This window comes from Enhydra lutris, unplaced genomic scaffold (genome assembly GCF_002288905.1).
Source record: "Enhydra lutris kenyoni isolate GAN:26980312 unplaced genomic scaffold, ASM228890v2 scaffoldscaffold9, whole genome shotgun sequence".
NCBI classification, from domain to species: Eukaryota; Metazoa; Chordata; class Mammalia; order Carnivora; family Mustelidae; genus Enhydra; species Enhydra lutris.
Genome location: NW_019154093.1, coordinates 51,828,260 through 51,855,504, shown reverse-complemented (window position 1 = coordinate 51,855,504; position 27,245 = coordinate 51,828,260). Strand labels below are relative to the sequence as shown.

At 41.3% G+C, this 27,245-nt stretch overlaps 1 protein-coding gene across 1 annotated transcript in view; it reads left to right on the top strand.

Moving 5' to 3' along the window:
* LOC111143533 (dimethylarginine dimethylaminohydrolase 1) overlaps positions 1 to 25,887 on the top strand; it is a 132,582-nt gene extending 106,695 nt beyond the window's left edge. The window contains exons 5-6 of the mRNA XM_022497353.1: positions 23,087 to 23,230; positions 25,443 to 25,887. Coding sequence (XP_022353061.1) covers positions 23,087 to 23,230; positions 25,443 to 25,559 — 261 coding nt within the window. The 3' untranslated portion in view covers positions 25,560 to 25,887. The remainder of the gene's footprint in view (positions 1 to 23,086; positions 23,231 to 25,442) is intronic.
* Positions 25,888 to 27,245: the final 1,358 nt, after the last annotated feature.

Here is a 27,245-nt window from a genome sequence, read left to right as displayed (position 1 = left end):
GGCATACCTTCATCCTGCCCTTCTAGCTATACAAGAAAATAGTGTAAGATTAATTAATTCTTGCACAGTAATAGACCTATTAGTACTCTTGCAGAAGGGATGTTTGCCTTCTCAGAGATGATGAGAACTCCAGTTGCTGCACATCTGCAACTGCTGGTCACAAACATAATTTGAGCAAAAGAAGTCAATCACCAAGAAATACACATTCTTGGGGTGCCTGGGTGGCTCAGTCAGTTAAGCATCTGCCTTCAGTTCAGGTCATGATCTCAGAGTTTTGGGATCAAGCCCCATCTCAGTCCCACATTGCATAGTGTTCCCTGCTCAGCAGGGAGTCTGCTTCTCCCTTTCCCTCTGTCCTGCCCCCTCTGCTCATGCTGTCTCTGGCTTTCTCTCTCTCAAATAAATAAATAAAATATTTTAAAACAAAATTTAAAAGTAAAAAAATACACAAATTCTATTATGTCCTTCATTTAAACAAGAGACAAAACTATGCTATCAACAGTCAGAATAGTGGTAATTTAAGGAGTGAGGGAGTCGAGTAGCTAAGGGGGCTACTTTGTATGTTTAATTTTTAAAGTGTACAAAAATACGTATGTAATGTATTATTGGAAGTGGGCTGAGATCAACTTACATAAATAATTTTCCAATAGTGGGATCTAACTCTTAAGCCTCTGGATTACCTTCTACATGATTCCTGTCTTTACTGCAGACTAACCTCTTTTTATTGCATTAATTAAGAAAAAAAAAAGACAAAGGTCGTACTCCTTGAGCAACAGCTCCCCATTTTCCCTCCCCCTAGCTCTTATACCTTACATATATATAGGTTTTAATTGTCAGTTTACCTCAGTACAACTGGGGAGGCAGAGGCATGGCAAAGAGTAGATTTGCACCACATCCCATCCAATTTTTCCTAAATCCATTCCAAAATCGACTTCCTTTCCAGGAACCTGGATTAATTACATGCTCTCGGTCATAAGAGGATAGACTGTAATTCCTGCCCTCTGGAGGGACTCACTGTATTGATTTTTAACTCAATCTCCTTGGTAGCATTCAGTCCTCTGGTCAGTTAGGGGGAAAAAAAAGAAGGGAAGAAAGGTGAACAAAGGGAGGAAGGCAGAGAAGATGGGAAGAGGTGGGGGAGTGACATTTAGCTAAAACTCTCCCCAGCTGGGGGGAACTTTCTCCCCAAGCTGGGGGTGCTCTGCCATCTGCTGGCCAGGCAGCAAGGAGCTCACCCTTGCCTTCCTAACCCCTTATGGAAACCAATTCTTTTCCCCTTTTGGCATCTGCAGTTTTGTTTGTTGGCCCTTTTTTTTTTTTTTTTTTTAGCTTAATAAGTCCATTCTTTTGTATCACGATGACTTATTATTTTAAAATTTTAAAATGCTTTTGATAGAAGTACTGAAAGGATGTGGTAAGAAAAGAATTATGAGATCACCGCTCCTTTTTTTGTGTCTTTGTCATGTAAATGTAGCTGAAATCTAGTAAGTGGAATTCCAGTAGACTTGTAATTTTAAATTGACGCTCATAATGTATATTGATGGAAATGTCTTTTGATTTCTTATCTACTTCCTGAAATAACTAGCTGCATTTGTAAGATTCCTTGAATGAGCACATGGGCTGCTTTGCAGCTAATTTAAATTGCATAGCACACGGCATGTTTTTCTCTTTTGAATGACTAACTATATAATAGAGGTCACTCAGACAGTATTTCCTCTCATTTTTTGATTCAGCTTCAGCATTGATTTTTATGTCCAAAAATGTCCATGTTACTTTATAGATGGTCATATAAAGAAAGAAGATGGAAAAACCCTTAATGTGTTTGGATTTTCTATTTTTTTTTATTGCCTGGAATTTCCTTGGATGACAACTGGAACAACAAATAGCAAAAACCAAAAGACAGAATGAGAGGTAACTAGTATCAACAGGGTGATTGAAATGGAAAAATAAAGACTCTGCATTTCAAGTTGTTGTTGTCACAGCGAATTACAGTGTGTAGCCACAGAATTTCCCACTTTGGGTCTTTACTGTGAAACGCATGCTGACAGTCCCATTGTGGGTTTAATTTAGTCTTATTATTTGGTTGTCTGTTCCAGTTGTATTCACCAGATCCACAAAACAATGATTAAAAAAAGAAAAAAACTACCATGCCTGAATTAAGAAATTAACAGAAAACCAAATAGCCTCTGAGTTTGTAACAACTGTTGATGCTGCTTTTCCTGGCAACAGTTGTCTTATCTGACGATATTCCCAGAGCTGTATGCCAACAAGGCTGGGGTGGCCAAAATAAAATACTTGGAATAATAGGGCCATAAATAATCTGAAGCTATGAGATCAAAACAGCCATGCTGAATTTCGGCACCAGTTCCAAAGCAGGAAGAAGGCAAGATTGGCCAAGTAGGAGAAAGGGAATAATAATAGTGTTTTTATTCTCTTGAGCTTTCAAGAAAATTTCAGAGAAAAAAGAGGAAGAAATTACATTTAAAGTGCTGTTCACTCTGTCCATTATACGATGGGACATTGATAAATATTCAGCAGGCTTTGTGGGATGTTAGAGGGGGATTTCAAGCATCTGTTGGATGGCCTTTGAATCCAAGACTCTTACTTTCAAGAGAAGAGGCCTAAGTGACCTTAAATTAGTGGTTTTTAATGAGAGGTGTGGCTTGAAAACCACCTGAGGAACTTTCTGAAAACACACTGACCTGGACCTGCCTCAGAAAATCCTAATGTTCTGGGTCTGGATCGCATCTCCATTTCTGAAAAGCTCTACAGGTGATTCTGAAGCACAGACCAGTTGAGAGCCATGGCCTTCGAGGATTTCTGCAAATTCCAAAAGCATCTACTTAGAATCCTGAATAATGCACACCAGAAGAAGCCAACAACTATATATCATAGGTACAAGGGTATGTATTCCAAGTTACAATAAAAGTAGAGCAAGTATCATGATTAAAGCCATCAAAAGCTAGAAACTCCTTACCTTTTTCCCTCCTAGAGTTCAACATTGTGTGACTTAAAATATAATACCTAACTGGATAATAACTCAAATGCCATCATCTACTTCATTTGGCATGCTGAAATTCTTATTAAAATATTTCAAATGACCAAAAATTGCTCCTTTCATTTTCTGAGGACAGGATATTTGCCTTTGACTTATGTTTCCATACCCCCTCCCCTAACACACACACACACACACACACACACACACACACACACACACAGAAATCTAATAGGACCTGATCTCTGGGTGTGAAGATTTGTGCCAAAGAGACAAAAAGGCTAAACTTCACACCATTACTGATGTTAAACAAGAACTTAGGTTTAAAAATAATCATGTTGATGCTAGTAAAGAAGCATTGTTATCTAAAGAGCCAAAATGGCAATAAGTGCTAAGCTGGTAACTTAGAATCCCAGTTCGTGGGTTGTCCTTCTGGCTCTGCCACCAGCTCTCCCTGTGTGACCCTGTCTCCTGTACTCAGTCTCATCCTGAGCAAACAGAGTTGAATCAGCCTCACTAGGAAATGAGAGCTTCATTCCTTCCCGTCGGAAGCTTCAGGATGGGCAATTAAGGTGAAGGACTGTGTCTTGAACATATGGATGTGCAAACACCTGTTAAAAAATAGCAACCATTTAATTTTAGAGCACCAGCCATAGGGATAGTTCCAAAGTGGATTGACTGAAGACTCTTGACCACAGTGATATTGTTCTTTCAATGGCTATGGGAGATGGGAGACATGTGCATAGCTGAATATCTTCATGCGTGTTTGAGGGTAGAAAACCACAGAAGACTCCAACCTAATTCCATTTTTCTTTGAGGAGGCATCAATTGAAAAACTATCAGATTGGATATCTAACAAACAGCATCATTTTCTAATTTATACATAAAAATCTAATAGGAAAAAAAGGTGACACTTAGGGGCACCTGGTTGGCTCAGTCAGTTAAGCACCTGACTCTTGATTTCAGCTTGGGTCATGATCTCAGGGTGGTAAGATTGAGACCTGCATAGGGCTTTGCACCCAGCTTAAGATTCTCTCTCCCTCTCCCACTGCCCCTCCCCATCCCACATGCTTGCTCTCTCTCTCTCTCTCTGTGTCTCTCTCTCTCTCTCCACTTTAAAAAAAAAAAAAAAAAAGTGACGCTTCCAGAACCTTTCATTACTATTCCTTTTGCAGAAAGACTTTTTAAAAGGCAATAGGAAAAAATAAAACAGCGGGCAATTGGAAAGAGTCATAGATGAGCTTGAAACTTGAGCTCCCTGACCCTCATCCAGCAGTGCTCTTTATTGAACAGCAACTCTATGAAAGATTCTATCCCAAACACAGGGGACACTGAGATGAGTAAGGAACAGTCTCTGCCCTCAAGGCCCCTCTGGCTTAATTGAAGAAACAGGACAGGACATTAAAAGATAAATACTGTCACAGTGTGACACAAGATCCATGACTAGTAGGTGTGGGGTTCCCCTAGAAGGGGTAGGAGTTCTAAGGAGGAAGTGGTCACAGGAGGTGGGAGTCAGAGTGCAAGTGGACCAAAATGTACAGCAAGCCTGTCCTGTCATAGAGGAGGAGTGGTGATGACAAAAAGGACAGCTGGGGGAATATCTGTTTTATAATCAATAGACAACGGCTGGAGCAAGGGCTGGGTGCAGGGGGGAGAATAAAGTTAAGCTTCCAGATATAAGTTGGGGCTGATCCAGAGGCCAAGGAATGAGGGTTTTCTTCTCTTCAGGCTGTGGGGAGGCACTCAGAATTTTTTAGCAGAGGTGTAAAAGCTGAAGGTGGTATTTTAGAAAAATTCTGTCTGCCCATATGCCTGTAATGATTTAAGAAGCATAGAGATTAGAAGTAATAAAATTAGTGAGGTGCCATCACACTGTCCAGAAATAAAGAGGAGAGTCTGGACTAGAGAAGTAGCCGTGAAAATAGAAAGGGCTGTGCAGAAGCTGAGTTCCATTTAGAGAAGTAACAGAACACTGTGCCTGAGGGATTTGAGGGGCACAGGAGAAAAAAGGAGCAGATCAGCACTTTGACAGATATTTATAGAACTCCCGTGCTGTACCAGGCCTTGTACTAGGTCCTAGGGGGACAGTGAGGAACAAAATGACTTCAGAAATGACTACCAGATGGGGTGACTTGGGTGCAGTTTTTGGAAAAGAGTTCCAACTCTCCCTGTCACCATGAACTCAGTCCTCCCCATCTACACAGGAACAAACAACAGAAAATCTTTGGGCAAAAATATGTTGCGGGATTTCACTGACCTAGATTCACATTTTGGAAACTGAGCTGTACTCAGACATATTCAACTGACAGTGGCTTGGGTAGACATCCCATGTCTAAGCTTGTAACACACTAACGGGGTTGGCTCCCATTTCAGTTTCCATTGGCAGCAGTCAGTGGCTCATCCAAATTTGGAGTCTCTGTCCTTTACTCTTTTCTGTTTATTTTTTATCTTTATCTACTCACCCTAAAGGCATAACAAAAAATCACTTAAACACATTACATGCTCTCCATCTCCAGTGGTGTCCTATTGTTTTTTGGCTGAATTGAGGTGGCAAAAGACTGCCCCCACCCCAAAAAGGATGTGTGTCGTGGGCTGAAATTTGCATCACAGCATGACCTGTGTGACACTCTCCGCCATGCCAATGCTAGTACCCTTGATGTTGAAAGGATTAGGAAATGTATCAGTTGAGCTAGAGGGAGGATGGTTGAGTTTTGGGTTACTGTTTCTCCGTGGAAATCACATGTATTAAATGCCTTAGGTGTTGATGAGTATCCTATTGCTTGGCTGAAGGTTAATAAAGCATATGGTAAAACATAGACACTAAATTAGAAGTGACATTTTAACCCTGAATTACACTCCAGCCTCTAGGGAAAGCATCCGTACTACCTCACAGAACACCAGGATTTGGGCCATTCTTAGAAATAATGATATGAAAGAGAAACAAATTCAGTTTGCCACCACCTTCCTGCAAAACCATTCCACTAGTATTATTACCCTGCTATTAATAATCACTTACTGGGGCGCCTGGGTGGCTCGGTTGGTTAAGCATCTGACTCTTGGATTTGGCTCAGGTCCTGATCTCGTGGCATGTGAGATAGAGCCTCACGTCAGGCTCCATGCTCAGTAGAAGTCTGCTTGGATATTCTCTCCCTCTGCTCCTTGCCCTACTTACTCATTAGCTCTCTCTCTCTCAAATAAATAAATATATCTTTTTAAATTATTTTTATTAACATATAATGTATTATTTGTCCCAGGGATACAGGTCTGTAAATCATCAGACTTACACACTTCACAGCACTCACCATAGCACATACCCTCCCTGATGTCCATAACCCAACCACCCTATCCATAACCCCCAACCCCCCAGCAACCCTCAATTTGTTTTGTGAGATTAAGAGTCTCTTATGGTTTGTCTCCCTCCCCATCCTGTCTTGTTTCATTTTTTCCTTCCTTCCCTACTAAGAAATCTTTTTAAAAAAATAATCACTATCTTTATTTTTATCTTTCAAAGTGTTATATTAGTCCAGAAATATGTAAGAGTATTTCTAAATCTACTTTTCATTGATGGTCACTGGATGCTGTGGTTGGGGTCCGCTGTTGCTCAAACACTATCTTTATTAAATTAAATTAAATATATAAATATATATTTTTTTTTAAAAAGGGAAGCTTTGCAGATGTTACAACAGCCATTCCCTTTTAACCTCTTTCTGAAGTGGGATTAAGTTCAAAGCTGTGACCACATATCCAGAGGTGACTCATCATATAGAGTTTCAACCAAAAAACAAAACAAAACAATTGGAAGCCAAATGAAAGATGTTGAGTCCATTGCATTGGATGCACATTTTCTCATCACTCATTTGTTTTTCCATCCACACTCTGGCAAGGGATAAGAGCTCAATATTTCTCAATATACAACTAGTAGTAGTTTGTAATATCGGTAGCAGTAATAATACCTTTTAGGTGTAAAAATCAGGTTAATTTAATTTGAGAAGTCTAAGTGACTTTCAAATTTTAGTGTACCCAAGAATCACATAAAGTGCACATTTGAATTCCTCGGATTCACCAGGACAAATTCTGATTCTACAAGGCTGGGAAGGAACCCACGTCATGATTTGGATGTAGGTAACCCATAGATTCCCCTGTGAGCAACACTGGGTCTGTCTGGAATTCACCAGATAGCAGTTCCTACACTGGGATATGAAGGCAGGGGGAGAAAATTCATTCTAAAAGTAAATTGTTATGTCCTTGAACAGAAAATGTCACGAACTATCATTCAGAATAATATCATACTGAGTAAAATAACTGGCACTTCAGAGAAAGAGCTCTCATGTGAACAAAAATGCAGAATTCCACTAAATTATTGAAATACAACTGCTTACGAAGAACTCACTCTTCTCTAAAATGCTATGTCTTTTTCAGGGGAAATGCTTATAGAGTAGAAGATACATATCATGTGTTCCATCTCTCTCTATTGGTAACACTTGCATGTTAAAAACAATGTATCTGAAGTGAGTTATTGCTCTAATTCTCATTGGGCACATAGACCATCAGACTTGAATAGAAAAGTCTTCATTTCTTCTGAGCTCTGAAGTCCTGTGGCTTGAAAATAAACATGATACTAAATTCATCAAGTAAGGCAGGGCACCTTAGTGGCTCCGTCAGTTAAACATCTGCCTTCAGCTCAGATCATGATCTCGGGGTCTTAGGATCAAGCCCCACGTTGAAGCAGAGAGTCTGCTTCTCCTTCTCCCTCCTCCACCCCTTTTCCCTCCTCCACCCATTTGTGTGTGCACACTCTTTCAAATAAATAAATAAAATCTTATGAATGAATGAATGAATGAATTCTTCAAGTAGGAATAGAGGAAGGAGGAGGGAAACCCAGGTGTCTGTCTGGGTAAGAAGTTTGTCTGGTCCCATCCCTGAGCTTGATAGGGAGAATTTGAGAAGGGCCCCTAGAGAGCAACCAGAGTGAGTTAAATTCTGGGATTCAGTGACCAGTGTTGATTACACAGAAGGGTATGGCACAGGTGTTGATGGGCAGCTCCTCCTTGCCGTTCAGTGAAGGTTGAGCTCTAATTGTGTCTTACACAAAATTGCATTAGGAGATTTTAGGAGGATTTTAAGAGTTATTGAAATGCTAAATGCGGTGCTAAAAATGATTCAGTCACTCAGCATTCAACAAATGCGTACTGAGTGTCTACCACACTCCAAGCACCGCTGCAAAGCACTGCTCAAGGGGCCAGTGGTGTAACTGCCTCCCTGGAAGCTTTTTTTTTTTTTTTTCCCTGGAAGCTTTTAAATAATCTGTCTTTCTGGGATGACTTGCATACCTTGACTTGATTGGATTCAGACAGTATGTCAATCGCCAAAGCGATCAAAATATATATAATGGTGACGTAAAAATATATTACTTTCTGAGTCCATTGATGACGCTAGCTAGTTGCCTTTCCCAACTTCTTATACCACCCTTCCTTTTTATTAATTGAACCTTGAGTTTTAAGTGAGCACATTGCCACTTGAAAGAAAGTGGAAGAAAGTCTGCATTTCTCGGCTTCCTTTGGGCTAGGCATAACAATGAGACTAAGTATTGCCAATGAGAGAAAAGTAGAAGTGCTGGGTATGAAATTCAGGCCATGGACTGAAAGGGAGGAGTTGTGCTTTTTTCCCTTTTCTGAATCTCGCTGCTTGAAACAAAGGATGTGATGGCTGGAGCACCACAGCTCTTTTACACCAGAAGGACAGGAGCATGCCCAGCCCTTCCTAGGTCTGGAAGAGCAAAAAGCTAGAAGACCCTGGATTCGTGATGACTGTCAAGTGACGACACAGCATTATGACCTCAAAACTCTTCTCATGTGAGCAAGTTTTTTTTAAAGGGGGGGCAGGTCATTTCTATTATAGCCAAATTTAGTCTGTTACAGCCAAAAGGAGATAAAGGCTTTTGTTTGCCTTAGGGAGAAAATTCAATTCAAGCTGCCTAAACAAGGGAGATTTATTGGTCCATGTAGTTCTAAAGTAATGCAGACTCTACAGTGGGGTTGATTGATCTGCTCGATGTTGCCATCCAAGAACCAGAATCTTTTGGGTCTCTTCCCCACCTAACACATTCACTTCATGAGAAAGCTGCCTCCCTTTCAGGGCAGCACTGTGACTGCCAGCAGCTTCTGATGACAGGCTAGCACACCTGTATTCAGGGAGGGGAACATTCATCCTCTCAGAAAAGTAAGGAGGCTTCTTTCAGATCTTATCTATTCTTATGAGTCTGAATTGGTCACCTGCCCATCTTTGAACCACTGACTGTGAGCAAAGGCTGACTTACACCCGAGCTGCCATTTCCTGACTGCATGGAGACGTGCCGGGCACCACAGCAAACTCTCAGGGGCACCAGGGCCTCTTTTAACATTTCAAAAATAGCACAGATATACCTGTCAGATAACACACACAATTCTACTGTTAGATCGCTTGGATCTAAATTCTTAATAAACCAAAGTGTTAGGGTTTGGGGGGAAACCTTTTTTGGGAACCCAGAAGGGTGGTTGTATTTTGTTTCTTTATTTTGGTTTTGGTATGGTTTGGTTGACCTCAAAGCACCATAAAAATATTACTGAGGCTCTGTGAACCAAGAAAGGAACTGCTGGACCAGAATTGGGTAGAATTAACTTCCCCCAATTATGTGGGCTACACAGGGCAGTGTAGATATAATGAAAAGTGGGGTAGTTACTAAGAAAGCAGAGAAAAGGTGTGGGGAAAGCAACCAGAATGTTCACCAGACCCTCAGAAGAGCTAAACCCTGGCTTGCTCTTGGGAGGGAATTATCTTTTTTTAGGAAAACACAGTGGGTCCTTTGGGGTGAAAGGTGCTATCCTTGAAGGTTTGGGGTCAGTAGACAATACAACGAAAGAGAAAGCAAAAATGTCCTTTCTTAGAAGCACTAGGTACAGGGAGACAGGACAAGAGAAGAGAAAAGGGAATGAGAAGAGGCTTCAGCCACAAGACAGCACTGTCAAGTCTTTGAAGAACACCAGCATTCGGTATTCAATTTTAAGTGTTCATATTACTGCAATACTCCAACCTCCCAAACCTGGGAAAAATCTATGACTTTATGTGAATAGGTTTTTTGAGGCAATCAAAAAAAGACTGAAGTCCCTGCCTATGATGACATGGTTGAAAAGAAGAATAGCGCCTGTAAAATAACTATCTCTGAATGGATCTAATTCTCTGGAAGCTGGGGCCAGAGATGATATGAGAATATAAGCTCCCCTCTTTCCACCTCCCACCCTTAACCCCCAAGATAGGTAGAAATTATGGAGAGGGCACAGAATAGTGGTTCTTGATCCTGTCTATGTATTAGAGTCACCTGTTTAAAATGAATGTTTAAAAGGAAATACTGATATTTTGTCTAACTCCAGACCAAGTAAATAAAAAATCTCTATGGTTGGGACCCAGAAATCTGTATTTTTTAAAAAGCTCCCCAGATGATTTTAGTCTGTAGCCATGGTTGAGAACCACTAGCCAATGTAATATCCATCGTATAAATCAAGGAATAGAGGTGCAAGACATTCTTACTTAGATCTTGAAGAGAAGAGAGACCCCTTAAAGTGGAGGTGGAGGAGGGAGTAAGGGAGGAGTAGACATGGTTCCTTCTTGTCCCACTTAAATTGTCTCCACTGAACTAAGACCTAAGGGAAAGTCTGGACTGAGTCAGGAGAGCTAAGATCTAGTCCTTACCTTGCAATTCACTGGCTTTATATGCTTTTAGTTAAGTCAATTAATTTTTCATCTCTGAATCTCTGTAAAAGAGAAGTGGACTTGATAATTTCCAAATTCGTGCTCAGTTCTCAAACTTAACGATTCTTAGTATTCTATAAAATGACCTCACTTCCTCAGCAGCTCAGAATACTTTATCAACATTCCCTCTCTGACAACAACAAAGACCACATCCAGAAGGAAACCAATCTTTCTTCCCAACCCAAGGTAACTCCCCACACAAGAACAGACAAAGTGGGGATGGCTGTTTTCTTCATTAGCCATGGTTTGGTTTTGATCATTTACAGGGTATTTCGGTTTCTGGGAAAAGATATATGGGGACAACAGCTGTTTTCTTAAACACTTATAGCTTTCTTTCCAGGGGTCTTGTTTATTCAGAGGAAGAATAGAAGAGTAAATAGTATACTTAATGGAAATTTGATTTCTTAATTTTTATGGTTGTTTTCCCTTCTCCTTCCCATAAATATCTGCTCTTCTCCTAAAATATAAATCTGATGAGTTTCTCCTAAAAACAGTGGTTTTTCAACCGGAGGCAACTTTGCCCCCCAGGGGACATTTGGTAGTGTCTGGAGATATTTTTGTTACAACATGGTGAGTGGGAGAGTGGATGCTTCTGGCATGTAGTCCATAGAGCCCAGAGATGCAACTAAACATCCTACAATGCACAGGACGGGCCCTGTAACAAAGAACGATCTAGCCCAAAATATCAAGAGTGCTGAGGTGAAGAAACCCAGTCCTAAAATATGAATGGGATTTGTCAGCCCTGTTTCGCAAGAATTGTCATTTCTGAGCATATCACAATTAAGGTGCTTCTTCCTGATTAGAGACAGCAGTGACTCCTGAACGTCAAGTAGCCCATGCCAGCAAGAGAGATTTCAGGAGCCGGGAATTAAATAGCTATATACAGTCCAGTGTTTGGTAGATGTTTTGTATAACATTATTTTCAGATATTGGAACTACTTACTATACATGGACAAGAAGGAAATAAATGTGAGATGATTGCAGAAATTGAGTAACAAGGCCACGTGTAATTGCCTCTAGAGATTTGCATTACCAGCCTTTGAGGGAAGTAAAGCTGGGGCCTCTGAACTGTGGTGTTCAGCCTCTTTTCCTGACAAATTCAGTGGAGGTAAATGGATTTTGTTTGGAGTGTGTATGTTTTAAAAAAAGATCTGAAGAACTCACTTCAAACTTTTAATAGTGGTTACTATAGGGAAAGGGGGAAGACAGAAGAGTAAGATGGGGCAGAGAAGGGAGAAAAAAGACTTCAATTTTTAAAAATCAGCTTTATTGAAATAAAATTTCCATATAATCGTACTTTATTTCATTACAAATTCATACTTCACACTTCGAATATACAATTCAATGAGTTTTGACAAAAGTATACAGTTGTTTTAAGTCCAATAGAACTTCAACTTTTCATATTTGAATCTTTTACAAGAAGCTTATGTGTTGTAATTTTGTTCATAATTAGTTTTTTGTTTATAATTAAAAACACGTTTTAAGAAGAAATGTCTGAAATTACGCACTCCTACCTCACCTCATTTTGTAAAAGCGGCTTAGAAAGATGCATGAAGGATAGCAAAATAACCAGAAATAAAAGGGTAATATAACTTGAAAGGAAAACAATGATTTAACTTGAAGCCAAGGGGTCCCTGGGTAGCTCAGTTAAACATCTGATTCTTAATCTCATCTCAGGTCTTAATCTCAGAGTCGGGAGTTCAAGCCCCACATTAGGCTCCATGCTGGACCTATTGCCTACGTTTAAAAAAAAAAAAAAAAAAAGATTAAATTGGAGCCAAGTTTAAGAATACAGACCATTGATTCTCATTTCATTCCTTACACATAGGACAATCAGACTTTAAGCTTCCAATTAGTCAGTGTGAAAAGGGAAACCCTTTTTACCTTATTTTGCCTGTTTGAGAGCTTTGATGAATTCAAGCTCCTATTTAACAAACTCAATTTGCCACCCTTCCTTCCAAGAGTTCATGAGTTTCATAAATCCGTTGAAAGTTAATCCCCAATCATTGCTTGCCCAAGAGGACACAAAAGTTCTATGAGCCAGATTTTAAAGTTAAACTTACCCATGGCATTACCAGAGAAGTAACTTTCAATGAACAGCCAACTTAAGCTAATAACATCCACGAACCAAGTCTTATAAAACCATGAAATTTCCTGTGTAGGGCGGCGGATTCCGGGAGTCAGCTCCTACAAGCTTATGAGGCTGATTGTTAAATTTTCAGGTATTTTGAGGCACCTGGGTGGCTCAGTTGGTTTAGTGACTGCCTTCGGCTCAGGTCATGATCCCCAGGTCCTGGGATCGAGCCACACGTCAGGCTCCCTGATCAGGAAAAATGAACAGAAGCATTCTCTTGTGAGAATCAGTTGGCAACATGAAATTTACATGTGAGAGTATTGACTATTTTATTATTATTTATAAATTGTGTGTTACCCATCCTTCATATCAGTAAAATTTGTAATAAATTTATGTGGGTATATTATGCATGTATTTTCCCCTACATTTACCAGCACACTACTGCCTGGAGCTAAAAATCTCAGAGTACAGACATACATTAAAGATTTTTTTTTTTTAACCATCTAGGCTAAGATATAATTGGAGGCCCCAGTGATGATTTTCTTCATCTCGTTCCAGGGGAAAAAAAAAAAAAGCGCTCTTTCATGAGGACAGATTCTTCTCTAACCCTAAGGCAACCTTTTCGCAAGAACCAAGTAGACAGGGCAGAGGATTTTGAATGACTCTAAATCAAAGCAATAACAATTATTGTAAAAAAAAAATTTAAATTCATGCCCTTCTGATGAGATAGCCAAGGAATATTTGCTCATATAGAAATTAAGCACTAATCCACCAGTGGTAGGGTCAGGATTGATTGGGGGCATCATTGCAAAGTGCGTGTGTTTGGTCATTTCTTCTCTTTCACTCTGGAGCCTACCTATCTAGAAGTGATAATTCCTCTTAACCCACTGTCTTTTTCCATTCCCAAAGGCTTTGCTCTTCTATCATCTCCTTAAAGAATATAACAGCTAGCTTTAAGAAAACCAATCCCCGAGGCGCCTGGGTGGCTCAGTGGGTTAAGGCCTCTGCCTTCAGCTCAGGTCATGATCCCAGGGTCCTGGGATTGAGCCCCGCATCGGGCTCTCTGCTCAGCAGGGAGCCTGCTTCCTCCTCTCTCTCTGCCTGTTTCTCTGCCTGCTTGTGATCTCTGTCTGTCAAATAAATAAATAAAATCTCTGAAAAAAAAAGAAAAAGAAAACCAATCCCTGTAGTTCAGTAGAGAACTTAGATGGCTTCAGGAGCCAGACCTTCTCCATCTAAAAGCATTTAAATGTAAACTTGTAAAAACACATGCATGTCGGGCACCTGGGTGCTCAGTCAGTTAAGCATCTGCCTTTGGCTCAGGTCCAGGGATTTCGTCCCACATTGCGCTACCTGCTCAGCGGGGAGTCTGCTTCTCCATCTCCCTCTTTGCCTCTCCTCCCCCCATTCATGCTATCTCTCTCTCTCTCTCTCAAATAAATAAATAAAATATTTAAGAAATAAAAAAATAAAAATATGCATGTCAAACAAGTTGTATCTACAAGAAAAATCAGCCCAAAGGCTGCAAGTTAGTGAGCTCAGAGTCTAGTCTTTCAAGGGATATTGGAGAGGTGGTAGTTTGGTGTGACAGGAAAAAGATAGGGATTTGGAGGTTGATGTACCTGGACTTAAATCCTGGGTTTACTGTCTTAACATGTGACCTTAGACAAATTACTGAATTTCTCCCAACCTTGGTTTTCTCATTTGCAAAAATGGATAATTGTGAGAAATGAATGAAGAATAGATGAACCACCAGTGAATAGAAGATAGCTCAATAAATGGTCCAGTTGTTTCTTGCTATCAAATGACACAGGGAGCCTAGGAGATCCCCAAGCCCCCAGGACCCAAAGGAATTAATTTTTGAAGGTGGAATTAGGGTGCAGGTATCTGGGAAAGCATAGCCAGGGCATGACTTCAATATCTAAGTAGGCAACAAGATATATCTTTATGAACAAGACTATAGGAGATCTGTTTCTGCCACGGAGCTAGTCTTAGAGAATACATGGCAGGGGTTAGAGAGGAGGTAGGATCCCAGATTTTGCATTTTGGAAGTGGTGTTTTGGTCTGGATCTCTTTCCTCTATACCCCTGAAATTAGAAAATGAGGATTGTGACTCACCCAGAGAATCTCCCTTGTTCCACCTGCCTGTGCTTTGCCCCCCAGCCCTCCATAGAGCTCAGATTGGTCCTCTAATAAGATGGTTAGAGTTTTTCCCAGCCTTCCACAGAAACCATTGTTTTTTAGAATCCCTTCCAGAAACGGTTCATGTGCTTTGTTATTGTAGTTTGAAGGAGAGAAGTCTTTTGTCCCCATGTTCAGGTGGGCATTATGATCTGAACAAAAACAGCAACTCCAAATATATGAGAGAATGTGTGGAGGAAATGGCACTAGCTTCAAAGGAAATATTTGGCCTTGAAGTTTGGCCCAGATTTAACTAAAAGGAACCATGTTGCTTCCCTCTTAGGATCTGTATAGCCCATCTATTCAGAGAGGATATTTAACAGACAGCCTTTCTCAGGTTCTGGTCATTTTGAGCTGATCCATGGAAAGATCCATTAAATATGAAAACATAATAGCTCTAGAATATTGTCTGTAGTTATATTGACTCAGCCTTAAAAGGACTGTCTGGGCTTAATGCCTGGTAAATTGTCAGCTCTCAATAAACTCTTGATGGGCAGATAAATAAATGAATGAATGATTTTAGATATACAGTAGCAACAAATAGTGTGCTTGAGAATCACATACTATGTATCTCAATAGAATCTATAATCTGTCCTTCTTAGTATTGACTGTTTTGATACGTTGGCAAGGGTACATATGTGTATTTCATAAATGACCAATTATGAGTGAGCCAAACACGCTCTGAATATTCCCTAGCCGTCTCTAAATACCTCTGTACCCCTTTCAGTATCTGACCCGTAAAAGTCCTAAAGTGTTCTGTGAAACAACATTAGCCCAAGAATTTTTTTTTTTTTAATAATTGATGTAATACAAAGAAACCATGAGTAACAAGTGGGAGAATGTAGCCGCCTTCCAGCCCTTTGAATGAGAAAATTCCCAGAAATGCTGGGAACTGCCGGAAATGCCTGGTTGTTAATACAACTAGCCATGCAAATTCTCTTGGGCTGAAAGCCAGACGTTTCCCACTCTGTTTTGTGACAGCTCCACTCTGGGGAGCAAGGCTGATTCCTCCAGATCAGCTGCTGTGTAACAGACCACGAGGATTCAGCCACGATGATTCGGTGGTTTTCAGAGCCATTTCCGCTCTGCCTCGTGCCTTCTTCATTAAGGGGGTGCCTGTAATGGAAGTGAGCTTTACTTTCTATTCACTGCTAGCATCCCCTTCGTGTGCTTGTCCTGCCTTAAATCATAGATTGTCATCACCTGAAGGCAGAGCCTGCAACTCAGTTATCTTTGGATGTCTTTCTCTTTCCCACCTCTCGCTGTCCTGTCTAGCCCCCGGGGGCCCTTCCATCGAGAACTATTGGATTGAACCAAACACTGGTTGTGTCCAATGTCAGTAATACCCTGTTTTACACAAAGTGGAATAATTCCTCTGGGAAATGGCACAAGTCCGAAATGGCATTTACAGCAAGGACTTGACGCCTCAGTTCTTCCTCTAGAGCCGGGTCAAACTCACGCGTATTATCCGGAGTCCAGGGCCTCTCCGGAATTTAGTGTGTCCATGGAGGGTTTCGGTGCTTCCTCCTTTCCATTCTGGCTTGGGACACTGTGAGAAGCAGGAAGTCGATCCCCTGGGGTTAAAAGAACACTGTACACAGAGCTCTGGAGCAATACACCACCTCCACCCTTTTTTAGGAAAAAATGCTGGCACATAGAACTGCACAGCCAACAGCTACATTCTCAAGATACTTGAAATGATGCTCATCTTTTAACAAAGGCTTCTGTGCAGCCACAAAGAGCAAACAAAACCTGCTCCTCCCCTCACTGTGGCTGCATCTTCGTCCTTGGGAGCCCGAGCTCTTAGGGGCCCTGCCCTGCCCCGTGTGCCCGGGAGCAGAGCCTCACAGCACGAGCTCCAACAACAGAGGAAAGATGTTAGAGATACGGTCTTCTGAATCTTTTTCTGTCTGTTCCTCTCTGAATGGTTAGCGCCCTGCCTTGTGTATATCCCCATATTTCCTGGTCCCAGCTATAAATAAATGTCAGGTTGTCTTATTCAGACAATAGCAACATATAGGAAAGAGGAAAACAGTCACTCTCACAGGAAAAGAGAAACCTGTTATTTGTTCCAGAAACAGAAACCCTTTGTGTTTAGAATAAGTACCTTGACTTTTTCAAGAAAAAAAAACAATGTATTTTTTGTTTATTACTTATAGTTACCATTTCCTAAATCCTTTTCATTTAGAAAGACGATGCCTGATGTTGTTGCCTCCTTTCCCCCGTTGAACAGAACCCCTCACTACTCCAAATGGGGCCTGTTCTGTTATTAAAAGTCATTTGTCTAGGCACATTTTTCTTTTTAAAGATTTATTTATTTATTTATTTGACAGAGAGAGATCACAAGTAGACAGAGAGGCAGGCAGAGAGAGAGAGAGAGAGAGAGAGAGAGAGAGGGAAGCAGGCTCCCTGCTGAACAGAGAGCCGGATGTGGGACTCGATCCCAGGACCCTGAGATCATGACCTGAGCCGAAGGCAGTGGCCTAACCCACTGAGCCACCCAGGCGCCCTCTAGGCACATTTTTTAACCTGTCTTAAAATGATAACCATGGGGCCTTGATAAATTGATTGAGAGTCTTCTCCTAAGGTGGCTTTGTTAAGACATTTATTTTAAGAGTAGCATTTATCAGTGAATTACTGTATCTAGTCCCAGTGTTAAATTATTTCCCCACCCAGGGTATAATTCCTTTCCTGACAACAATGAAAAAAATGTAACTATCCTCAAACAATGGGAGGTTGGTACTAGCTCTGATGTCAGTAATTTTTAAGAATACTCCCACCAGAAGCTATAAATTATAAATATAAGGTCTGGAAAAGAAGAGAAGTATTAATGAGTATGGAAAACCAGTAATTACAATTTCAAATAAATGTTGTTAACTGAAGAACAAAGCAAACATAGAGGAACCAAAGGAGTGTGATTGTTCCCTCAAGGAGCTGAAGGTGGGGGATGGGAGGGAGGGTGGAAAGAGATGGAGCCCAAGTAAATAAAACACCCCAGGAACGGAAATATAGTCTTTATTACCCAAAAGAAACTGGGAACTTTTTCAAGTAGGCACGACCTTGGAGATTTTAATCTGTTCCCTCACTAATAAACAAGAAGTCAGCACTGATAACACTCCTTGTTAATGCTTCCTCTGGAATGTACAACATTCCATGTTTCTGCTCCTTAGTCACTACCCGACACGCATGAGTCAGACTGAGAGGTGGGGAAGTTGCCAGGCTGCTCGTGGGACCATTGAAGGTATAGTCAGGCCCATAGGTATGATCTTGCTGTGTTCCTTTCTCTTTCAGCTCTTCTTACACTAGGATTAATAGTGTAACCTTTGGATAAAGAATGTAGTGAATTATCTGTAGACCATGAATTAAACTGGAAAACCAACTGGCCACTCTCTAGTGCTTATGAATGGTGGGAGCAATGAGTCTGAATGTGATGGACCAAAATATGCTGCCCATGGTTCTCCCAGTGGCTTAGAAAATTAGGTCAGTGGAAATACTCAATTTTCTGGATTTTGTTTTCTTTGTGTCTGAGCTTGACGAGGTAACAAGGGCTGTATATATCATGTTTTAAGGATCTTTTTCCTACTTAGTAAGCCCACTGAGGTCCTACTTAGTAAGCCTCTGGCCCAAGGAACTGTCTCCTGGTGGTCTGGAAGAAATCCTGAATTTCTCGGGTAAACTCAATCTAATCCACATGAAAGACAGTCAGTTCTAGCTGTAAATGAGCAGACTAGCCATCTTGGCCCACCTTCAATAACACATAATAAGTAGAGATTCAGACATACTACAATCCTAGACCCTGTACCAAGAAAGAAACATGCTGGCCAGGCTGACCAAGAGTGATGGCTGAAAAGTTTCATAAATTCTCATTTGTGTGTTGATTTAGAGACAGTTCCACTTAATAACTTGAAGAATCCGTCTGCTCACTGGGCTTCTGGACCATTTTATTAAATCATGGGTCGCAAATTGACAGAGACATATGTATGTTCATTTCAATATACACAAAGTTTTGTTCTTTTCTTTCTTTGTTTTAATGCTTTCAGGTGCTGCAGACTGTCTAGTTTGCCCCAGATCCACCACTCCCTGTCATGTTACTTCCAGAATCATTTGGGTAGGACCATAGACTGTAGTGTCCTACTGTACAGCATTAGGAAAAAGCCAGACATTGGCTTTAGCTCACATTAATTAATGAATTATATTTTAATTAATTAATTTTTAAATCTTTTAAATTAATTTTTATTTTTTAATCTTTTTAATTAATTAAACATTAATTAATGAATTATATTTCTTTTTCTGGATGAAGACCATATTTTGTTTTTATATATGCAGTTGTTCACATATATAAATTGTGAACATCTCAGTGTACTCATTTTTTTTTTAAGATTATTTTTTTATTTATTTGTTTGACAAGAGAGAGAGATCACAAGTAGGCAGAGAGGCAGGCAGAGAGAGAGAGGGGGAAGCAGGCTCCCCGACAAGCAGAGAGCCCAATGCGGGGCCCAGTCCCAGGACCCTAAGATCATGACCTGAGCCGAAGGCAGAGGCTTAACCCACTGAGCCACCCAGGAGCTTCCTCAGTGTACTCTTGAGGTCTGCTATAGCCTTTGAAAGGAGTGAGGAAGGGCTGCCTGGGTCCTCAGTCAGTTAAATGTCTTCTTTTGGCTTGGGTCATGATCCTGGGGTCCTGGGATGGAGCCCCGCATTGGGCTCCCTCCCTGCTGAGCAGAGTCTGCTCCTCCCTCTCCCCTTGTCCCTCCACCTGCTCATGCTCTCTCTCTCTCTCTCTCAAATATATAAAATCTTTAAAGAAGAAGGGGAGAGGGGGTTGAGGAAGAGGAGGAAAAGGAGGGAAAAATAAATCAATTAGTTGTAAGCATATTTTGGTCACCTGCTAGATGCCAAATGACTTGCAAGAAACAGAGGGAAGTATGCATATTTATTACACATTTAAATATGTACTAGGAACTTGTGCTAAGCACTTCATAGACATAATCTGTTTTGCTTTGTTTTTAAAAATAACCTTCAGGGGCATCTGGTGGCTCAGTTAGTTAAATGTCTGACTCTTGAATTCAGCTCAGGTCTTGATCTCAGGTTTTTGAGCTCAAGCCCCACTTTGGGAGCCTACTTTAAAAAACTAAAATAAAATAAAGCAAAATAAAATAAATGTTCAGAGTTACTCTATGAGAAAAAGGTATGACACTGTCATCCCATTTTATAGCTGAAGAAATTGAGGCTTGAGGAGCTTGCTCAAGGTCACATAGTGTATAGCAGGGCCAGGATTCAGACCTAGCTCTTTCTGATTGCAGCTAGCAACTTGACCCTTATTTGTCTGGTCATGCTGCCATAAAATACTAGAAGCTTATTAAGGGCTTATTACTGTGCCTTATTATATACATTATCTTCATTTAACTTTCACAATAAGTATATGAAAGACTATTATTATCCCAGTTTTATAGTGAGAAAACCAAGAGGTCAAAAAACAAAAAAAAAGTTTAAATTTGCATAGCTAATAAAGGCTAGAACTGTGACTCAAACCCAGGTCTTACTCCAGTTGATGGTCTAATGTGTCCCCTTCCACACAATGGAAGGTATTATTAATATGTTTTAAAAGCAGCCAAAAAGAAAGTCTGCATAAGATGTATTTATGTAGCAATTCATAATAGAAGAGAGCTACTTGGATATGGATTTTTTTTTCTTATAAGCCTCTCCCTAGTATTTCTGGGCATATCCATTTTATAAGGAGGGCTAGGTTGAATATGTTTTTAATTTTCTTAGAATAGCTACTCTTGAGGAATGTCTTTAACTTCTTAAGTGTCCACACACATCTACTGTTCAAGTAGATCTAAGGTTACTCCATCAGGGCTATAAAGAACCACCACGGCAGGAGATGCCCTCTAAGGGCCTGTCCCTTTAGGGGACAATTTAAGAAGCACAAGACAGACATCCAGCCCAGTCCTGTGGCTACCCCAAACTGTAGCATGTTGTAACAGGCTTATGTATGAAAGAAGAGTTAATGATGCCACAAAAGAATAAATTATAAGTGCCAAATGAGGGCAAAAAGGTCGATGTTACAGCAGTTACTAGGAGAGGAAGAACTGCCACACCCCTGGAGGTCAAGAAAGAGGGCAAAGAAAGACAATTAATAGAGAAGGGTTTGAGTTGTCCAGATGTGGGTTTGAATCTACCCATGTGACTCTGAGCAAGTAAGTTATTTGATCTCTCTCAGTCTGTTTTGTTCATCTGTAAGATGGGAGTTCTGTGATCAGATAATACATTTTAAATGTTTCCCGTGGTGCCCTGTTTCTTCTTCTGTATAACTGTCTGCCAGTCTCCTCCATTAGGCTGTAACCTCTCAAAAACTGGATCTGGGGGCACCTGGGTGGCTCAGTGGGTTAAGCCTCTGCCTTCTGCTCAGGTCATGATCTCAGGGTCCTGGGATCAAGCCCCGCATTGGGCTCTCTGCTCATCGGGAGCCTGCTTCCCCCACCCCCTCACTGCCTCTCTGCTTCCTTATGATCTCTCTCTCTCTCTCTCATATAAATAAAAAAAAAAAAAAAAAAAAAAAAAACTCGATCTGTGTCCCACTCATCTTTGTGTCTCTCAGCCTTTGGTACAGGGCTTAAGCTTATGCCCATACCTGATGTTTCTTTCTGTGCAAAGGATATTACATTTCAGATTACTTGTGCCCTCTCCCGGCTTTTGACATATTCCACACGAGGAGAAGTGAGTGGTTTACTTGACTGGCGCGTCAGGGAGAGCTTATTCTATGCCACTCTCCATGTTCTCTTTGGAATGAACTTTCTACAAGGAGCATGCAGTCTTATGCTCTCTTCCACACTGTGATTCTTACTGTCCATTGCTGCCACCACTGAGTGGGCAAGCCTACCTACTTCTGAGGTCTAGTAATATGAAGCACATTTCCATATAGATATTGAAAGGTACAGGGAGACCTGGTTGGAAAGGTAAAATCAAACCAGATTATGGAAAAGATCTTGTTATACCCTTATGGCATGACATTTCAGCAAATTCCTTAAAATATATGGATATTGATCAAGAATGAAAAGAATCTACATGATGAAGCAGAAAATATATTTGGCTTTTGTTTGTTTATCTGTTTTTGGTGTTTGGATATTTTTGTAGTGAAGGAGGGGTGGTTGATTTTTGGGTTTCAGTTTTGATTGTGTTGAGATGAGGATAAGGTGTCAATTTCTAAAAATTTTATAGAGTTCACTCCTGTGATTTTTTTAAGTTATTATATATGAAGGCATTTATAAACCCATCATTTGATTAATAGGCCTGCTAAATCAGGTGGGATTTTTTTTTTGTTTTTTGTTTGTTTTTTTTTTTAATCAAGTGTGATCTGGGACCATCTGCCTCAGAATTACCTGGAGAGCTTTAGAATGCAAATCTCTGCACCTCACTTCAGATCTGCCAGATTAGAATCCCTGGTGGTGAGCCCTAAGAATATGAGTTTAACATTCTCCTCAAGTGATTTTTATGCTTATTGTATTAAAGGCATCCCCTGCCATCAGATAGGTTAATTCAATTTAAGTATATCTACAAGAGGAAATTGTGTGTGTGTGTGTGTGTGTGTGTGTGTGTGTGTGTGTTTATTGCTAAATCAGATTATTGACCAGAATGATTACCACTCTGGTCCCTTTTTCCTATAGACTAGGACAGCCCTGCTTACTCAGCCAAGGATGTCATCGAAACCCCAGCTGGGCCTTTTGCATATGTGTCCATTTCATGTCTCACTGATAGATCTTATGAACAAAAACTGGAAAAATTATGGCCAGTTTTAAAACCTTTTTAAAATTACAAACACTTAAAAAAAAAAAGAAGAAGAAGAAGAAGAAGAACCCTTGCCGTTCTTCCAGAGAATCCTGACTTCATGGGGTTTTCCTCTGGGATCTAAATGACTCAAGGAAATAGGCAGACACTTCTCAGGAACATTCTTCGGCATCCGTCGCAAGCTTATGCCCATGCGCTGCCTTCCTTCTGTTTGGAAGTGTGGGGAAGTGCTCTGCTCAAGCCTGCTGTGTTTCTCCTTATAGATCATGCAGCAGATGAGTGATCACCGCTATGACAAGCTCACTATGCCTGATGACACGGCCGCAAACTGTATTTACCTAAATATCCCCAGCAAAGGTCACGTCTTGCTACACCGCACCCCAGAAGAATATCCAGAAAGTGCAAAGGTAAAACAAACAAACAGTCAAAACCAGCCTTCGTGGCCACTGCAGCTGAGTAGGCCTCCCTGTGACAGTCTTCTTGCCTGGGGATTTTTTTCATGATGGAGTGACAAATAACAGGGGCTTCCTTTTCCTCTATACACGTCAAATCGTTAAGAAAGCAGAGAGGATAATATAGTTTTAGGGCACAAGGAAAGTTAATTTAACTCATTCTTCTCGTTCTTGTTTCTGATGACAAACACATGCACAGTAAATTGAGGTGATCATGCCTGGTATTCAAAACTTTTCAATAAGTACTTGGATTTCGCACGTTTTTGCAGCAGCTCTGATGACACGTATCTCCCCGCACTGAGACACTCACTCAGCATAGAGACTTACAGTTGGGCAGTCAACTGTGTCGTTGTTTTCTGGCAAATCTGAGCTGCCCTTCACCGGAAGGTCATTTGTTTTTTTATGACAGAGAAGTGTGAGTGACCCAAAGAAGTGGGTGCTCATTGTCAGGGCTGCAAAAAAGGGGCTTTGGGCTGTGCATCCTGGGTAGCGATGGATCAAAAAGATGACACACTTGCCATCAGGCACCTGTCCCTCTAAGAGCTTCTGCGTTTGTTCGCCAACACGGGAATTGTCCCTAGACATGGAATTCTTTCCTGGTCTAAGAAGATGTTCCTTGTCCTTCAGGGCATTCTGCCAGTCTCTTCTGCACACGCAGTCACAGGAGTGCTCACCCGTAGACCCTGCAAGTGTCCATATCTGTTTTAGGCATTTCAGCATCTTGCTCTCTGCCCAGAGGAATCAGATACTGACACTCAGCATGACAGAAGAGCCCTCAATAGCCACTGGTTTTTTGTTTATGCATCTTAAAATTTATATCTTTAAAGATTTTAGAAAATATTTTGGCCACCTTTCAGATACGTGATATTGTATAATCACCAGGTTTATCTTCTGAATCAGTCACCTTCTTGGCAGATAAAAAGAAAATGGGGAGATACATAGATGATTTCTCTGTTTCCATGGCTGGAAGTGTGAACCTGAGGAGAACAGAGGACCCTTGAGCCCAGAATGGGGCTTAACCAGGTCTCAGATGAATAGAGGGTCTCATACTTTATTGTGCATCAGGATTGTTTAAAAATACAGGTTTCTAGACCCCCATCCTAGAATCTGCAATTTCAACAAGCACCCGGGTCAGAGAACCCACTTAGAGAAACAAGGCTCTGGACCGTTCGTGCTTCTCCAGCCACATGGATCATCTGATAACCGGATGATTAACGGCTTTGGATTCAGCCCTGTGTCTATCCACAGTAACGATGATAACGTCCATGTTTACTGAGGCTTCCCCTGTGCCAGGCATGGGGCCCAGCCCACTCTGAGCATTATCTGATTTATACCTCGCAGCAGCCCTGTGAGGGCACTCTTGTTACTCTTTTACTGAACAGTAACCCAAGGCTAGAAGGGAATCTGACACTTGGCTGAAGTCACACATTAGGTGGTAGGTTGACAGAACTGGGTCTGGAGCCCCACTCTGGCTCCAGCACTCTTAATTAGCCGCCGTAGTGAAATTTAAGGAACAATTCTTCCTAAAGAAGCACGGTAGATCGTTTTTTTAGATAGTGTGTTCCAGGTGATTTTGTACTAAAAAAAAAAAATGTGCTTTGTTTGATCATCAGAGAAAAAATCTCTGGACCTTTAATTCAAAGTTTCGACACATGCTTTCTATTGCGTCAAAAGATGCTATAAGATTCACACCTGTCATTGAAAAGCAGTGTGACCTGAAACACTTCACTCGGAGTCTGTCTTGTCGAGTTTTTCCAGTGGTGGTGGTAAGGAGAGAAACCTTAAAGTTTAGTAGAGAGGGTTTTAAAGTGTGGCGAGGAAGGGTAATATTCAGACTGAAAACACTGCCATGGCCTTCACGCACCACTCAGTCTCCCAGGGACAGCGGCAGAGTGAAGGCGTCTCTGGTAAAACCACATTTTTGACACATCTTCGGCTTTGAGGTTAAAGTATGGAGCTCGTGATTCACCAGGGCCTCTCGCTCCACTGGGGGCCGGTGTGGTCTAGACCGCATACGCCTCTTGAGGTTCAGTGGCTGAGAAGCCTAAACTATTGAGCCAAATGAATCCTCACACTAGGCGAGGAGGTGGGGGGTGGGGAGGACAGGGGTAAGACAGAGGCGGAAACATAACCCTTCTGCTTTACCTTTCCTTGATTTCTGCTGCAGGTTTATGAGAAGCTGAAGGACCATATGCTGATCCCCGTGAGCCATTCTGAACTGGAAAAGGTGGACGGGCTGCTCACATGCAGCTCGATTTTAATTAACAAGAAGGTAGACTCCTGAGTCGAAGTCCCACACGCCCCCCCCCCCGTAGCCGGCAATACCGCACTCACAAGGCCGATGACTGTACGTTCCTGTCGTGTTCATTGACAATCTACTTGCCACTGTGCTACTAACTCTGGTTTACAAAAGTCTCCTTCTGAGTTTGCTCCGTTCTGCACCCTCCCCAACCTCCCCTTGCGGTGGTACCTAAACTGTGGGTTTTGCTAAATGAATTAAGCAATCTAGAAAATATAGAGCTCATTGAATTATTGAACTGTGATTAATGGTAGCAAAGAAATACTCATTTTCGTGTTTGTGTTATCAATGTGAGTATATATATATATATATATATATATATATATATATGCTGTTGAGTTGCCAGTATTGGCTGAAGAATGTCTTCTTGATCAGTCAGATAGGCCAGGGGTTCTTTCTTCCTGTTTGTATCGTTCATCATCTTTGGTTCCTGTGAAATTCCCTGGTTCCTGGCTTCTCCCCCTTTCCTTCCTTTTTTTCATCTGAACTCTGGATATTCCATTGCCAGTTGCTTTCTTTTGCCTTTCTCACTTCTGTTGCTTTGGGTAAAATCCAGGGTCTTGCCTTCTGGGTACCTTCCTGCAGGTCCCTCCTGTCTGCTACATTAGCCTCCTCTGACCCATGGCTCCATCTTCAGCCACCACCCTCACTGTCCCCAGGAAGGACAGACAGGTCCCTCAGCAGAACTGTGACCAAAATCACAATGACTGTTTGGGGAACAGTTAACCAGGCATAGGCATATCCTGATGGGGTTTGTCCCGGACATCTGAATTCCAGAAGAAGTAGGGCACCACACCTAGGAAGGTAAATTCGGCTCCAGAGGGTTGCTAGAGATCATAGATTGAGAAGCCTGGAAACACCCCATGGGCACATCTCAGAAATCTTTAAGTCACATTCCATGCATTTTTGTTTCATTACTGACCATTTATAGACCTGGGGGAACAGTCTTATTTTTTCCTTCAGCTCCTTTCTCTTCCCACCTCCTCTCATCATGACTCACCTTACTTCCAGCCTTCTACCCCCTGCAATTATCCTGGTCTAGCAAAGTTAGTTCTTTCAAAAGAGACTTTGCATCTACAAATGATTATTGATGGTCTAGTGAGAGCCAGATGCAGCATGTTCAGGAAGTGATCGGCGTGGTGCTTGAAACCACAGACAATGGACAATTCCACTTTGAAATATCTATGAATATATACTGTGGAATTCAATTAAAATTTCTTTCCTTTCTAGCTTTTAAATTACACAACCTGAAACGGATGCTGGTCTCTTACAAAGAACAATGGCGCAGTGAAGGGAGAGATCATTGTCTTTTACTTAAACCTGAAAGAATCAGCCTTTTAACAGGCCAGGGAGATGGTACTTTCCAAGGAATGATGACTGATCCAGGCATGTTATCAAACTTCCTAGTCGTCTCCACCTTTCCTGTATTGCCTGTAGCTTGTTGTTCAAGATTAACAATCAGGGAGATTAAGAAATATGACTTCAAGGCTTGCTCTGCTTACCTATGTGATTTTTTTTTTTAAGATTTATTTACTTATCTGAGAGAGAGAGAGAGAGAAAGAGAGAGAGAGAGTGCATGCGTGAGGGTGGGGGAGGGGTAGAGAAAGAGTCTTAAGCAAACTCCCCGCTGAGCTTGGAGCCTGACCCTAGGCTGGATCTCAGGACCCTGAG